Raw genomic sequence first — 17373 nt, forward strand, 5'->3', positions numbered from 1 at the left:
TTTTGTAACTTTTAACAAATACAGAATTAAGATATAAACATGTAACCAGAAGATTATACATTTCTTCTGTTAATGGTAATGATGAAGCATGTAAAAAAATGAATTTTTTAATTTCACTTATCTTAAAAATGTTTAAAATTATTTTAATACCTTTAGTCAGAAAAACAAGAAATACAAGTATATACCTTGATGCTGGTATATTTGCATTGTAACCAATTCAAAGAGTAATGTGTGTAAAATATTAAATAGCGAACATCTTCAGACAAATTCTAAAAGTTTGTCTCTATCCACTGAAAAGGACATAAAAAAATGAAAATGAAAAAAAAATGAAAATGCAAATACAGTTTTTTTTATTAAATACATACTTACATACTATATTACATAGCTTTCATATTAAACAGAAAAAATAAAAACTGTATTTTTTATAATACTATGTAAACTATAACTGTCGTTTACTGAAATTTATAACAAACAAGATTGTGATTATCATTATGAAGAAAATATTATCAACTTACATTTTAGTAAAAAGACAAGACAATTTTATTTTTTACTTACAACACAAATTATTACAAACACATTAACACTGAATGTAACAAATCTATAGTTATACGTTCTTACATATCCATTCTCTAATATAAATATATTAATTTCTTTACTCTATTTTGGCCAAATGTGAGTATTATCATTAAAACTGCACTATGGCACAATAAAATATGTTGCAGTTGAAGGATAACACACCTACTTGCAAGTAGAATTTAAATATTATATAGCAAAACAGAAATATTTTATTGATGCAATGAAAATTCCTACTCAATATTGTAATGTCCAGTAATTAGATTATGATTTCTACTTCCCCAATCCCTATTTTTTAAGACTAAATAATATTTAAAAGTGAAACTGGAATAAAATATCTTTTTATCAGCATCTGTCACTACACATAACTACATTATTGTATTGACTCTCATTAAAGTGGTTATTACAAAAAAATAATTTATAATTAAAATTTAAAATAAATAATTTAATACTTTTAAATATGTAAATAAGTAGTCATCTAATTTTACCCAATATTGACATTTTTTAACTTGCCTGCTGATATATAATAAATAAATTAATGAAATGAAAGATAACCTTTCTTATACTGAATGATTTCTACATAAAATTATTTGTAAATAAGAAATAAAATTTTGAATAATGAAAAATAACAATTATGGGTGTAAACAAACCTGGAATCTGCATATGTAATTTGCTTGCTAACATATAAAGCTACTGAAGCAACTAATTATACTAAAAAAAAGGTTGGAAATAAAAAAGTTTTAGTGTTAATAAACTAAATTTTAATCTTAATTATTATTTATACCTTATAAATGAATAATATTCAATGTTGGAAAAACTGAAGTTAAAATTATGAAAATTTAATGTGTCTCTCAGAAATAAACTTCAACTCTGAGATTATAATTTCTTTTTTCAAACAAGACTAATAGAAAAAATCCATTTTAAACTTACTTTTTATTTTTAATATATTTAAATGTTCATTTATTTTCAAAAGAATTTTTTTTAACATATTCTTAAAATTTAAAAATAAAATACATATTAATACACAGAATAAAGTTGGAAAATTTTAACGAAGAATCAGGCGAGACATGACTTTTTTTACATTTAACCAAGTATATTAATAGTTTCAAATGACCCATAAAGTGTGCTTTGATAAAAAAAAATCAAATGACATACTAGCTAAAAGTATTTAAATTATTTTGAAAATTTAAATATCAGAATTATATCATGTATAATTATGTAAAAATTAGATTCATATCTAATTTTTACAGAAAACTCACTGCAATCAGGGTATTTGTGGAAATAAGCATAAATGACCTGCTGAACAAATACAAAAATAAATTAATATCTTACAATGGGTTACACTACTATATAATAACAAAAGAAATCTTCAATGATTCTCTCTTTCCATCAACAACACTTATTAATCATTACAGTCAATCAATACATATATATATATATATTCTACCTTCTCGTACACAGTTAAAGACTACAACTAATATTGTAATTAATAATATAATATTATAATTAATATTGTTACAGCTATAACTACAATTAATCTATATATAACCAATTCAATAAATGTTTAAAATATTTTGAATAAAAAATAATCAGAAATTTTATTAAAGGTTTTTATTAAATGGTTGTTGTATTTTCAAATTTAAGGATGAATTAGAACAAATCGAAAGAAAACGTTGTAAATATCACATACTAGGGCTGACTACTTAAAGTATTACCTTAACTTAATAAATAAACTATTCTTAAAAAGGTAAAATGGAACATAATAATAATAAAATTTACAAACTAAAGAAAAAATAAATTATTATTTTATTAAAGTAACTATACACCGGTAATTAAAAAAATAAATCTGTTCAGTTTTATATTTTCTGAAACTAGTTTTCATTATTAAAGAATTTGTTGCATTACTGTAGAAATTTTTCTACTGCAGTGTTATTTAATAAATGAGAAATATGAACAGAAATATATGTGGTACCAAAAGAAACTTAAATATATATCTTTACAACTTCTGAACTAAACATACACAGTTCACGACCTTGTAAATATAGTGTTTTCATTAGATCCTTATAGAAATGTTCCTGACATTCATGAATTTTCATGAATATCAGGAACAAAAATTTACTCCTGTTTCTATGAAGAAAACTAGATTATGGATACCTAAAATTAGGTTTTATTAAATATCTCTCTATAATAAATTCAACAAATTGAAATTTAAAAAAAGTGATACAACTTTTATTAAATTAAGAACTATAACTTTTAATATTGTACACAATGACTCAAGAATTAAATTTAAATAAATTAATATCAAAACATAATATATTATATATATATATATATATATATATATCATTAAATGATCTAGCAGAATGTCTGCTAGACTATAAAGTAAACTCGATTTCTATTTAATTTACTCCAGTAAATTATAATCAGCTGGCTACAAAAATAAAAATCTATTTGACGTTTCCAATAAACCTCTCTCTCTACCTTCTCTAATAGTTTAGAAAAATATTAATAATTATAAATAGATAATAACTTGAGAAAATATTAAAAAATCATATTTAATCGATCCTAAAATAAATGATACTACGAATAACAGTTCTGGAGTCAAAGAATTCTTTGAAATTTAAATTTTAAGCATTACATCACATCTACGATTAAATGTAAAAAAAGTATCTTAAATACTTCTAATGATACAATGAAAAATATTATTCAGCAGTTCTAAAAATGAAATAGTCACTAACAGAATAATCCTTTGGGAAAATGAAATGATAATCCCTATGATAATGGAATAATTCTATGGTAATAGTATTAAGATCCTGGTGATAAAACCAAAAAAGTCACCTGAAATACACTATACAGAATAATGCACATTTGGTATCACTTGTGTTTTTAACTAGATAGTTAAAAACTATATATATATATATATATATATTTATTTATTTATTTTAAACAGTAACAAGGGAACTGTTAATAAGTGTAAGAGAGCTACATACTAAAATGTAAATACATTAAATTACTTTAAAAATAAAATGAAGTTCAGATGAATGAGAACATTAACTAACTGATATCAACATCACTTTAAACCTGCTTCGATTCTAAGCCATCTCTGCAAGTAAATAGGCAAGTATGGAGGAACAACAGTGGAAACATCATTAAAAAAAAAAAAAGACTAGTGTTCTTCTAGCTGTAGATAGGAGCACTGAGTAACGTCATCTCTCCCTACGGCTAAAGTGAAAATTGATCAACAATCTTGATGACAGAAGATGAAGTACTTCTCAATAGAGGAGAGAGAGAGAATAGAAGATCCCTAGAAAGTGGAGCTCTAAATGAAAGCTGGATCACGATGATGAACTCAAAGATATCAGCCCTCTGCTAGTCTCTGTTCTACAAGTGTATTAGTGGCTCATTCACTAAATTTTAATTTTTTAAAAAGTTAAAACTTCTTTTTTTTAATGTAGCTTAGAGCAGAATTGAGTTTATAAATGTCAAATTTGAAGTGTAATTCAGATACATGTTTTATTCATAAACAAAATACTGTATAATGCACTTTAATAACCGTATGAAGAGCTGATAAATGATGAATCTTATTTTTATGCATTTTACAAATTAATTTAATTTTCATAATTATTATGTACAGTTAAAATTACAATAACTGAATTTTACAGTACTTTTAACAGAATCACCCATTTATCACCTCTTCAAACAGTTCTTAAAATTAAAGATCATTACACAATAGTTGTTAGTGTTGTAAAGTACAAGTAATTTTAATTTTTAATCTTAACTGTACTTTGTAATTATAAAAATTAAATTAATTTGTAAAAGCCATAATAATAAATACCTTTAAAGAAAAAAATAATAAAAATCTATCATAATTTTAAAAACACTTATCATATCAAAAGAATAATAGATCTAAATTTTAATAAAGACCAAATTATTTATAGTTTAGGGTAAATACTGTTTTTAATCATCTTATGTAAAATCTTTGTTTTTTAACTCCAAAAGACTAAGCATATTATATTTTCAAATAATTAAACATTATTCATATTTAAATTGATAAAAAAGTATGCTTAATTCAAAATCCACATCCTTAGGGGCTATATACACTTAATCAACCTAAAGCTTACTGGAAATAGAAATTTCAAGCACCGTAAGTATACAAACTATTAGTATTCCTGGAAATAAAACGTTTGATAATAATTGTGATTATTAATTAATTTTCTGTAATTAATATAAAATTACATTAATTATAAATAAAATTAATAAAAGATTAATTAACTTATAATTTTTTATAATTATTATTAATTTTAATATAATGCAAACTCTATTTTTAATAGTATAACATAACATTTTATACATTCAAAAGTTGAACATAATTTTTATTATCTAAGAATATTAAATAAATTGTTTATCCTAAGTACATCCATCCATAAGTATATCGATAAAACTATGAAATATTTAGTTTTGCCACTTTTTGGGAAAATACATTATAAAAATATAGTTTTAGTAGGAATAATACACCTTACAAAGTTTAATTTGAAAAACTAAAATATTGGTACAGAATTTATACAATATGAAAAAAATAAATAGATTTAGTACCTATAGTTTAAGTATGTACTTGGGTAGGTACGCATGTGTATATATTTTTACTATCATGTTCCACGTTGACAGTAAACACTGTTCATAATAAATTTGCATGCTCAAACTACTAATGCATATGCATAAATTTAAAAAACAAAAACTTTGTGCATCATAATTATAATGTAAACAGTTCAGTTCAGCACTAATATTAGTGTATTATCTATATCCCTATAAGTGTATTTGAGTGACCAAACAAGCAAAATTTAACTGATTATTTTTCCTTTTACAGTAAAACAAAATTTTACCCAAGACAACTGATAAACAATAAATTTAATACAACTCAAAGTCTATATTATATTAATAATCAAATGATCAAAATAGCATTATCAAAAAGGACGTATTTAGTTAAATGTACTTTTGCTACTTTAAACATAATCATCAATAATTATTGATTATTATAATTTTTATAATTACCAAAGCAGTTTTTTTTTTAGAAAAAACTGCTTTGGAAATTTAATATTCTAAACATTAAATCAAAACAACAAACAAACAAACATGTTAAATAAACACAAATTAATGCAAACTAAATGAATGTTTAGGTACAGAAAATGATAGCTCAACAATATCTCAATAACAGAAAATAGTGCATATTATTAATTAAAATATTAAGTTAAAAGCAGATGATTAATAAATAAGTAATGTGTAAACTATATAAATAGTGAAGTAAGATTTTGAGAACATAATCTGGTCATGAGCTGCGTTTCTTATGGTTCCTTCTGATGACCATCATTATCCTTGACAATGACTGTTTTTTTTGAAAAAAATTCAAAGGACTTCTGAATTTTTAAAACTGAGTTGTTTATTACAAAAGGAAGAATGTCCATCTGCAGATGTCAGCTTTCTTCCTCAGAACTTTCATATTCAAGATTGCAAGGTCTTCTAAATTCCTGTCCTCTTTCATGAATCCATTTGTTTGATACTGTAAGGAAAAATCAGATTTATTTTAGAAAAAGAATAAAATAGACTGTTCCCCAAATTTCAGGAACAATGTAACCTGTTCAAAGCACTGCAACACCATATAGTTTCAAGCTATACTTTCTGAACACCAGCAAGACATCACAGAATATTCCATATATAACGTGAATAATATTTACAGCACTAAGAATACCTCATCATATATGCTTTTGCTGATTTCTAACTAAATGTTTGACGTTTTCATTTTTATGACCAAATCTTCATAATGTTAAACACATTTTTGAATTGAAAAGGGAATAAAATATTTTTTAAATTTTTAATTACACTCAACACTTCATTTATCTTTATTGATACAGTAAATTTAACTATTTATTAATAAAATATTATTTTTATTTTTTTTTAATTTTGGTTTTTCTGGATGAACAACGCTTTTGTTATTATTACCCGGAAACAATATAGTTAGTGTAAAGAAATAAATGTTAAAAAATGGACAATTAAAAATTAATTAACAACGAATAACCCAGAAATGCAAAAATACATCATCAAAGTAAAATGCCTGTAACGCATGCTAAAAGCAAAATAAAAACACAAAGATATATCATATTATATACCTCATAATTACCATCTTCTTTACAGCAAATGGCATGAATAGCTGGAAAACACTGCAGTAATTTATATATTTGAATATAAATGGACGGCCCTAAGAAATCACAGAAAATATGTAAACATTTCATTAACCCCTAGTTTAAACTTGTGACACAATGCCACATAACAGATACAATCCATAAGGATATGGTGCACTGTTGGTAGTCGCAGCGAGCACAACTGGTGCATCTGTTTGAGTCATTAGATACCCATGAATGAGCCTACTGTGCCCTATTCACAAACAGCAAATAATAACCTCATCTCGATGGTTATTTCTGCATGAAGATTTTCATGGTGACACACTCTTCTTCATTGGATGAATTTTATTGTTGATATTAGTATCACAGTCACTTTGCTACTCATCATATATCATCCTCTTTAGAAAACAGACAAGTTCATTCAAAGCGATCAAATTGGTGAAAGGAAGCTGCAAACAAGCCTCCTTTGCTACCCATCAGTGCACTCGTTGCCTGAAATCTCAATATGGCTGGAGGACCAGAAAAGCTCACTGTTGTATTATAGTGATTCTTCTGCGAAATGACAATAAATTTCTGTTTTCACAGAAAGCAAGTTGTCTACAGCGCATAGGTTGGGGAATCTCTGGCATTGCAAGAAGCAGGATTCCAGGTTGTAGTGAAAAAAATCTGGATGGAAGAGGAAGGCTGAGCCTGTTCCTTCGACTTTGTTGGAGAACGAGGTTTCTGATATGGATACAGAGACACTCCCCTGGGTTAAACCCAATCATGTAGTTGAAGCTTTTAAGAAAGCAAAGGGCAGAACCGGCAGTTCTGCCCCGCTGGTCAAGGCAGCCCAGGGCGACCTGGACTACCTCACTAAGTTTCTGGAGCTCCCCGGCAGCGTGGCCGGGGAAGACAATTCTTCCTCAATTAGTGAAAATTAAAGAGGCCCTGTCTGCTGTGGTAGGGGGTTTGAGACCTTGGCCTCCAAGTCCAAGGAGGTCAAAGTGCTTCAGATGCCAGTTCCTGCCTCAGCACAGCCCAGGCACTAAACTGAGGTCGTCCGTGGTAAAAGGCAGGCCAAGAAACCGAAGGTGTGTCAACAAACCGGAGGGTTCCACCACAACAAGTGCCGACCTTCAGGCTGGACTTCAAGAAGGACTTTCAGGCTGTTCTTCATAACAGCCGAAAAAGCCTTAAGATTAGAAACATAAGAGACCAGCAAGGGTCTAGTAGTGGTAGCGAATAACAAGGACTTACAAGGAATAACAAGTCCGAGTCATCTAGACTCTCCTGCAGTGAAGAAGCTTGAGGTCAAGGTTGAACCCCCAAGCGCAGTCATAGGACCCGTGTCATAATCTATAACATAGACTGCAGTCTCTTTGATGAGGAAGTTCTGACCCCGATTATGGATCAGAACACCGACTTGGAAGAGGCTGCATTCAAGAAAGAATGCAGGCTCATCTTCAAGACAGGAAAGAGTGATGACCCATGGTATCACGATGTGTTCGAGTTAGGTGCTGGTCTCTTCCAGAAGTTTCTCTCTCAGGATAGAATCTTTTTGGACTTCGCATCCTGCCACGTCAAGGAGTTAGGTTCATGCCTTATGGTTAGGTCCAGTTACTATGTGATAAAGGGAGAAGTTTTTTAGTTGGCGAGAGCCCAACACTACTGTCTGTTGCAGGCAGATGGTGGCTGGTAGAACTTTTCCCTCCTACTACGCAAAAAAAAGAAAATACATCCCTCAGAAAACCACTAGTATGAGTAGTTAAAGGAAGTTTTAGGGTTTGGGAATAAAATGATCAAAAAACTATATGGCTGTAGGCCCTAAACATTCAAAGCCTTAAATTCTAGGAGGATTTCATGATCTCAAAATAAGATCATGAAATCCAATCATAAATTTTATGAAAACAAGTTAAGAAGAAGTTTAACATGTTAAATGAAGGTGTAAAGAGGCATAAATATGTTTATTGCACACCTTAAAAACATTACTTAGACTGGTTGAAGAACTTATTTGCTTCCAGTGGTCCAAATAATTTGAACTGATACCTCTAGTGTCAAAAAATACATGACAGAATTTTTCAATCTGTAGAAGGTAGAAATCTTAAATGCATCATAAACAATCTTAAATGCATCATAAACAATGGTATTCACTTAACAGTGTTAGCTGCAGAACAATCATTTCACCTCACCATCAATTTAAATAGGAATCAGCAGTAACATGTTAAGATTATTTTATATAATCTGAAATAAATTCTACTACATGAGTAACGGCTTTGCATCAGCATTCAGCATTCTTTTTCAATGAAAACTATGCACTTCTTATATAAGAACATATTAAATTAATTTAACACTTATTTTAATTTTCTATTAATATGAAATAATGCATACCCCACTTTGAACCCGCTAAAACTGGACATGCAGCATGACGGGTAGCATAGTCTCCCTCTCCACTTGAGTGTAGATTGTACCAAAAAGCTGCGGTACCTTTTTCAGGCCATAATGAAAGCCTCAATGCAGGAAATACAGTAGCTCCTCCTTGAGCAACATCACTCATCTGAAATGAAAAACACGCATAAAAATAATCTGAATGTTCATAACAAAAATACTTACCACTGCTGAAATAATACTCGTAAATATATTAGAACTATTATATTGTTTTATAAATTCAATTATACCCTTTTTAGTAATACAGAATATATATCCAATAAATGAAAACTTGTTTCCTCCATGAATCTTGTACTTAATACAGGAGGTTTCAAGTCTCTAACAAGCAGAGTGGCCGTATGATAGGTACTGATGAAGGGTGGTAAATATCTGTTTTAGATTTTTTAGAATGTTAAACAATTAAACAAACAAAAGCAGAAATACAAAATTAATGAAAAACAAAGAAAAGCAGTCATAGTTCACATTAATACACAAAAATAATAATTATATGAAATATACTAACAAAATTATGTGAATAAATAAACAGAACTGACAAGGAATAATATCATTCATAAGTATTTAAATGTTCATCATTTTTGTAGACATTTGACCTTTTAGTTATTCTGTACTTAATCTGAAACATTATTGCCAAAATACTGTTAAATATATATTTTAAATACCTTCACACATATTAAATTATATTTAATAACATATGCTATAAAATCTGTACATACTTCAAGGTATAAGGTTTGAATAAGAACGGCTTTAAACTAACTTTTGAATTATAGGTAATGTTAGACATTTTGAATTCCCATGTAATAAACTGCACTTTTGAATGGACAAGTATTTGCCACAATAATTATTATCAGTTGAATGATTAAAAAAAAATTGAAGTTAGTAACTATTATACAAATATCCATAACAGTTTACTCTACGATTTAAGCTTGTTAATTCTAGTTTAGCAACCCATTACCAGCTCCACTTTATTGACTGTAAAAGATTGTTTGGTTTTCTTTCTTTATTTTTTGTTCAAATTAATTCAAACTCATTAAATTTGATAAATTCACTACACTCAGAGAAAAAACTAACAAGTCTCAATTCTTTTTTCAAAAAATGTGTTATAACACATACACGGTGTATTTTATGTCACCACATATTGTACTTATATGCTATTTGTAGAAATGCTCCTTCATTTATAAGCTAAACATACGACTCAGAGAGTATATAATTTAACAGAACTGAGTTGTAATTCTCTAATAAACTAAAGAAAGTTAGCATTGCAACTGGAAAATTATAGATGAGTCAACTTGTCCATTTTTGAATGTTCAATGTCCAGTTTCAGACTGAGTACAGAGACAATTATATAAGTCAACTTGTGTAGGAACACGTTTGGAACATCTAACACCAATAACAACAACCTATTGCATATATAACATTGTTTTAACAGTAAGAACCATGCCTTCTTATGAAACCTTGTTAAATGGACAAAGAAGTTTTGATATAGATACATACTTTTATAGGTACCTTCACATTTTATATCTAACACACAAAAATACTTTTAGAAAATAACATATGATTTTAAATTTAAATGTATACACAAATACAATCAAATAACAACAATCTATTCCAGGACTCAAATAATCACTGCGCTGGAATTTTCCAGCACTAGTTAATGAGCATCATTTTCCAAATCTAGAATCTGGCCTATAATACTAGGTGCTACCCAAAAGTTCGGGGAATTTTACCATAAAAATAAAATAGCTTACCATAACTTATAATTTCCACTGTCTCCTTCAAAGTAATCCCCTTGGGCATTGATAAAGTGATCCCAGCATTTTTCCCATGATTCCATGTATCCCTGGAAGTCTGCATGTATAAGTGTTTGAAGCACGTTCTGCATTTCTTCCTGAATCTCCTCAATTATGTTTAAACAACGGACTTTCAATTGAAATTTTATTTTCAGAAAGAGAAATAAGTCGCACGGAGCAAGGTCAAATAGGGTGGGTGGGGAATCATTACCGCCTTTTTGGAAGCCAAGAAATTCTGAATGGCTAGCGATGTGTGTGCGAGCGCATTGTCATGGTGCAGAACCCAGCTGTTGTTACCCCACAGATCTGAACGATTGCGCCTAATGCTTTCACGTAACTGCTTCAAAACTTCACAATAGAACATCCCATTGACAGTTTGACCAAGAGGAACAAATTCCTTATGGATAACCTTTGATGTTGAAAAAACAATCTTCATGGACTTCACATTGCTGCGAATTTGGTGAGCTTTTTTTGGCTGTGGTGAACTTGGTGACTTCCACCGCGACGACTGCTGCTTAGTTTCACGGTCATACCCGTACACCCATGTCTCATCACCAGTTATGATGTTGGAAATGAAGTTAGGGTCATCTCTTGCTGAATTTTTCAATTCACTACTGACAGCTACGCGATTTTGTTTCTGGTCGCTGTTCAACAGTCTCGGTACGAATTTTGCAGCAATGCGTCTCATATCCAAATTGTCTGACAAGATGCGTTGCACGGACCCATAAGACATTTGTACGATTACACAAACATCATGGATTGTTTGTCTATGATCTGCAACAATAGCCTCTCGCACTTTCGCGATGTTTTCTGGTGCTGCGCTTGTTGATAGTCTTCCTGAACGCTCATCGTCATTGACTGTCGTTCGTCCATCTTTGAATCGTTTGTACCACAATAAAATTTTTACTTTTATTCTTAGCATTATCACCAAATGCTTCCACAAGCATGCGATGGGTTTCTGCACCAGTTTTTTTAAGCATAAAGCAAAATTTGATGCAGGTTCTTTGCTCTTTAAAATCTGCCATTTAGAACTTCGCCGAAGCAGTAAAACATAATGTTACACAACTGCACAAAAGTTAACAATGCAGCCTCTCACCATCACAGCTGTTGGAAGACTGATTCACAAAGAGTACTGTTAGCCACATCTAGCAGCAGTAGGTCGTACCAGCAATGGTTCGCGCGTGAAATTCAAATTCCCTGAACTTTTGGGTAGTACATATAAAAAAAATCTGTTTACACAAATTCATCATTATAATTCTATCAGTTATTTCATTAGTGTTAAGTCTAGCACACCAATTAAGTCTTCCGCATCTTCGTTTTAACTCTTGCCAATATTAGCTATATGAAGAATATCAATTCAATGACTCATCAGCCTACCTGATTAAATAACCAATATTTGGTGTCATTCCATCCTTCACTTCATTTCTTGACAAGTACCAAGAACCACTCTCCTTCAACATGGAAGATTGTAAAACCAAGTTGGATAAAATTTTCAGTATTTCCTGATAAAAGAATAACCTTAGGAGCAATATCCTATGTAAACTTCCTCACACTGTTCTCTATTAGACTGCTGAATATTTGCTTTCTTTTTCGATTCTATTTCCTCATTGCTGGGCAATGAGAAAATAGAATCATAGCTGTCTTTCTTCTTCTGCCTTACAAAATACGGTAACCACATTGCTTTTTATCAATACTAAAGATTTTAATTTGTTTACTGACCTAAAAATTTATTATTTTTTTTTAACAACTCAGTGGAATGTCCTTTGTTTTATTTTTACAAGTACATTAATATAAGTTTCATACAGGAATATAATTCTCATCATTCCACAACTTTATGTGTTTACATTTGCTTCATTAATCCTTTTGATTGTTAAGTGTAACCAACATGTAATATTTCTTACATTTAATCTCATTAGAAATTTCATCATAGATATTGTGGTTCATCAAATTGGGGTTGTACAGTTGTTAGAGATTCTTTGTTTTTATTAGGGTGATTCATGAGGAATGTAAAAAACTTTCAGAACATGTTCTACTGGTGAAAGAAAGTTCATATAAACATACAGGTTCAGAAATACTCAATTAGCAAAATGGTAGATAAAAGAAAAATTGGGAAAAAATTAATAATAAAAAAAAACTACTCTAGTTGGAATAAAAAGTGAAACGTGATATTACTTGAAATATGTCAACTAATTTAAAAAAAATAAACTGTTAATTTGTTAACAATGAAAGACTTTTTAGCTAAAACACATTTTGATAAAATTAATGATCGAGACAAATTAAGATATAAATGTGTTCCCATCTTGAAGTCGGTCAATGTGTTTATACTATTCTTTATTTATTTGAGAAAGTTGATGTAACTAGTATGTCACATAATATAATGATTCTTCAATCCAGTCTTCAGATAAAATTTTTTTCAAAAACCATAAAATGGCGGGTAAAGGAAAATGAAGAGAAAATTACATTTTTTCAAAGAACTTTTTTTTTCATTTTGATGTGTAGAATCCAAAAATGAATATCCAGGTACACTTTTTGTGACAACCTGGATTAAATATTTAAAACAAAGAAACAGCACTAAAAAACAACAAAAATTCACACTTTACTAAAGAAATATCTTAATTCTTACACAAAATAATCTGAACACATTTAGTCGTCACTTTTGTTTTTTATAAAAGTTTAGGCTAAATTGAAAGTTTTTGGACCAAAAGTTGTATCATTTCTCTCTTTCTAATACTGTAATTGTATTAATGTTATTCAAATATCTACTAATACACTATCCATAAAAAAATACTGGCCTTTGCAAATATTTATATTTAAATAAAAATTGACTGCATTTTAGTTAACTTTATTCATTAATGTAAATTTTCTGTAATATGTGCACAACACAAAATAAAATTAAAAAATCCACTATTTTATAACGTCTTTACAGGAAGAACCGAGGATGCATCCGAACCGAGGATCTTAATAATTTAATTATTATTTCATGAATATTAACCATTGTTTTCAGCAAAGAACATATTTTGTCAGGAACTCAATACCGTCATTATTCAGAAGTTTTATATTTTTCACAATTTCAATAATTTTCATTTACTTCATAAAATTAAAAAATTGACTGAAGCAGAAATACTGAGTTACTTTAATTTCTTTCAAATGCTTATGTACATATGTTAGAATTGCCCAACTATTTTAATCAATATGAAACTAAATCTTAACACCTGCTGTCATTCTCTATTTGTTTATCTAAAAAATTATTATTATTTTTTTTATTTAAATGATTAATTCACCAGATAACCTTTAAGTTTGCTTGTTAAATTGAAGAGGACTACTTATTAATCTATTAATGTACAATAAGAAATAACCTTGTTGTTTGGTGTTTGTTGCAAGAAAACGTTTTAAAAGGTTTTTTTTTTAAGTAACTCCAAAGATACTTTGCGACGGATGGATTTTAATTACTTTTGGCAAATTCATGATTCTAAGAAAAAGTGTATTCAAAATAAAAAATACATATAAGAAGATTAAATGAATAAAAGCAAATTGACTGATTATATGAATTGTTTACTTACATAAAACAAAACTGTAGCTATACGATTGCCAGTTCCTAAACTTTTAAATGCATTAGTTTCTTCTCGCTGAAACAAAACAAAAACTACTGTAAACCAAATTTAATAATTAAAACTGAACTGAAAGAAAATCAGTATTAAAAAAATTAAAATAATAAAATGAAAAATGGTGACAATGAAAGTTAAAGAAAACTGATGGGTGTAAGCAGTAAAAATAGGTTCTACAAAAAATAAGTAGAAAAATTTTAGCATTTTATTTATTCAAATGGAAAAGTGAGTAAAAGTTAACCACCTTTTAACATAAAGGAATATTCTAATTGCATTAGAATCTCCTCAGTATCTTTTTTACTTCCTACTATGAAGTAAAGTAAGTATTGCATGAAAAATTTCAGTTTTCAGATTTCAATGAAAATATCCATTTTAACCATCCCTGAATCCATTTTGACTAGTTTTGATGTGACGTCTCTACATATGTATCTCATATAACTCAAACACGATTAGCCATAGGATATTGAAATTTTGGATTTAGGAGCGCTGTAACATTTAGTTGTGCACCTCCACATTGAATGCAATTGACTGCACCAAAAATATCCCAAAAAAGCCTAAAATCCAAAAAACATTTGGATATTGGACTTTTTCTTAACTGCAGTAATAAGTCCTCATTGAGAGCTTTTTAATGATATATCATATGCGGTACTTATTTTCAATGGTTTCAGAGTTATAGCCAAATGATAATTTAATTAATGACATATTTGGATCTTACATCGGGAAGGCACATCGGTTCAAATCTGACTTCATCTCCTTTTTTTAACTTTTTCTTTTAATTTAAATATATTGATTTATTAAGAATTATTAATTAACCTTTGATTGTAAAAACATTTTTTACAATAAATATGTCAAACATTAAAAAAAATAAAAAATAGAAAAAATATCTGTAGTTATTAATGAAATAAAATAATTATGTATTTTTCATTTAAAAAAAATGTATATATGTAATTTAATAGGCATACAATGAAGTCATGCAGTGTCCACATGAGATTTTTATGATTTATTAAGAAGTTTAATTAGTTAATTCCTCCTAACAACAAACAAGTGTATTAATGGAATAAAATAATTATGTATTTTTCATTTTAAAATAATGTGTATATGTAATTTATTAGGCATACAAGGAAGTCATGCAGTGTCCACATGAGATTTTTATGATTTATTAAGAAGTTTAATTAGTTAATTCCTCCTAACAATAAACAAGCTACCACAATATCTCTCATATATTATTATATAGGTTAAATTTTTCCTGATAAAAAGTATAGTAGACACAAATGTATGCACAAATATTCATAAGAAAACTGTTTGTAACCAAAGTTTTTGCATAGCTTAACTCAATAACCTCAAAATACAGTAATTTATTTTTTTTTACATTTTACCTATATCATAAAGCCAGGAAAGATAAAATCTTTAAGTAATATAAGCATGAAACAAACTATATCTAAACCAGAACAAAAATTGTTGTTGTTATTTAGTTAATAAAGATAAACAAAATAATCAATATCACCTACTTAAATTACAATTATTAGGTCAAAATACTTTTGTCAAGGAAAACCCTAAATTTATTCAATAATAGCAATACACAATTATGTTTATTCCAGTAACTATTTTGATATTATAACTCTAAAAAAATAGTTTTTACTAAAATGGCAAGAATAGATAAAAAATTAATTATACAGGGCAGAATACTTTTAAAAAATCTGTATGAGTTAGAAAAATTAAATAATTATGCTCAGATATTTGGAGACTAATGTGACAGAAGACTGGAAGAGTGCAATGGAAATAAAAGGAAGTATTTCAATGGCAAAGGAAGCCCTGAGTAGGAAGAGAGAATTGCCATGAAGTAGAAGTTTGAACTTAAGAGTTAAGGAAGAGGTAAATCAAACACTGTATGTAAGGAGTGTTTTGTATAGGAGTAAAATATGGATGTCGAGGAAGAGAGAAAGGGACTGGATTGCGGCTTTTCAGATGTGGATATGGAGAAGGATGAGAAAATAACATAGACAAATAAAGTGAGGACTGAGGATTAAATGATAATATGAATAGGATTAAAGAAGGAAGTACACAAAAGAAAGCTGATTTGTACATGTGGTTAAAGGAAGTGGAATCTAAGGAGAAAGGAAGTAAGGAAGAAAAACAATGAAGTTAATAGATGAGGTGAAGTTTGAAAAAGATAAGGGGACAAAGGAAAAGCTTTGAACGGAAATGGATGGAGGCAGTGGTGGCATAAGGATCCTGCCACCAGGTAGAAAACCAGTTGAAGAATCGCAATATACATTAAATATAAATTTAAAGTTCATAAATATATATATATATATTTTACTTTCCATGAAAATAATAAATTCTAATAAAACTACAATGCAAAAATATAGCCACTTAGATAGATACAACAAATTTTTAATGGTTTCACATCCTGAATACATGTAATCCTATGAGAACAAAACATTTATTGGATATCCTTAACATTTATGACTAACTTGTGGTAATTTAAATATTCAACAAGTATAAGTTAATTAAAATTTCCAGCTACAGAAATAATTATAAATAAAATTACTCACTGCTTATTTTATGTTTAACTCTCTATTTATTTTTTTTTCTCTACATTTACCATTTTTACAGAGATCTCTGCTTCATTAGAAAACGTATGAATGTATCCATGAAATTCCTACAAAAAGACTTTACAACAAAAGGATATCTAAAAGCAATTAAAATAAATAGCCATATTAGTAATTTTAACAACAGAATACTGCAAAATTTTAATGAGAAAAATTCCCACAGAATTCAATAAAGACATGAAAAAATACTTCCTTT

At 28.6% G+C, this 17373-nt stretch overlaps 1 protein-coding gene across 5 annotated transcripts in view; it reads right to left on the reverse strand.

The window, feature by feature from the left end:
- Positions 1-333: 333 nt before the first annotated feature.
- Positions 334-17373, reverse strand: part of PH4alphaEFB (prolyl 4-hydroxylase subunit alpha-1) — a 264715-nt gene continuing 247675 nt past the window's right edge. For 3 of the 5 annotated variants that reach the window (XM_075355113.1, XM_075355030.1, XM_075354963.1), the window contains exons 10-13: positions 14521-14586; positions 9117-9282; positions 6735-6823; positions 334-1872 (exon numbers count right to left, since the gene is read on the reverse strand). In XM_075355113.1, coding sequence (XP_075211228.1) covers positions 1747-1872; positions 6735-6823; positions 9117-9282; positions 14521-14586 — 447 coding nt within the window. In that variant the 3' untranslated portion in view covers positions 334-1746. Of the gene's footprint in view, positions 6128-6734; positions 6824-9116; positions 9283-14520; positions 14587-17373 lie in introns of all 5 variants that reach the window. The other 2 variants (XM_075355071.1, XM_075355125.1) reach the window with 2 other exon arrangements.

This window comes from Lycorma delicatula, chromosome 1, assembly GCF_047948215.1.
Source record: "Lycorma delicatula isolate Av1 chromosome 1, ASM4794821v1, whole genome shotgun sequence".
NCBI lineage: Eukaryota > Metazoa > Arthropoda > Insecta > Hemiptera > Fulgoridae > Lycorma > Lycorma delicatula.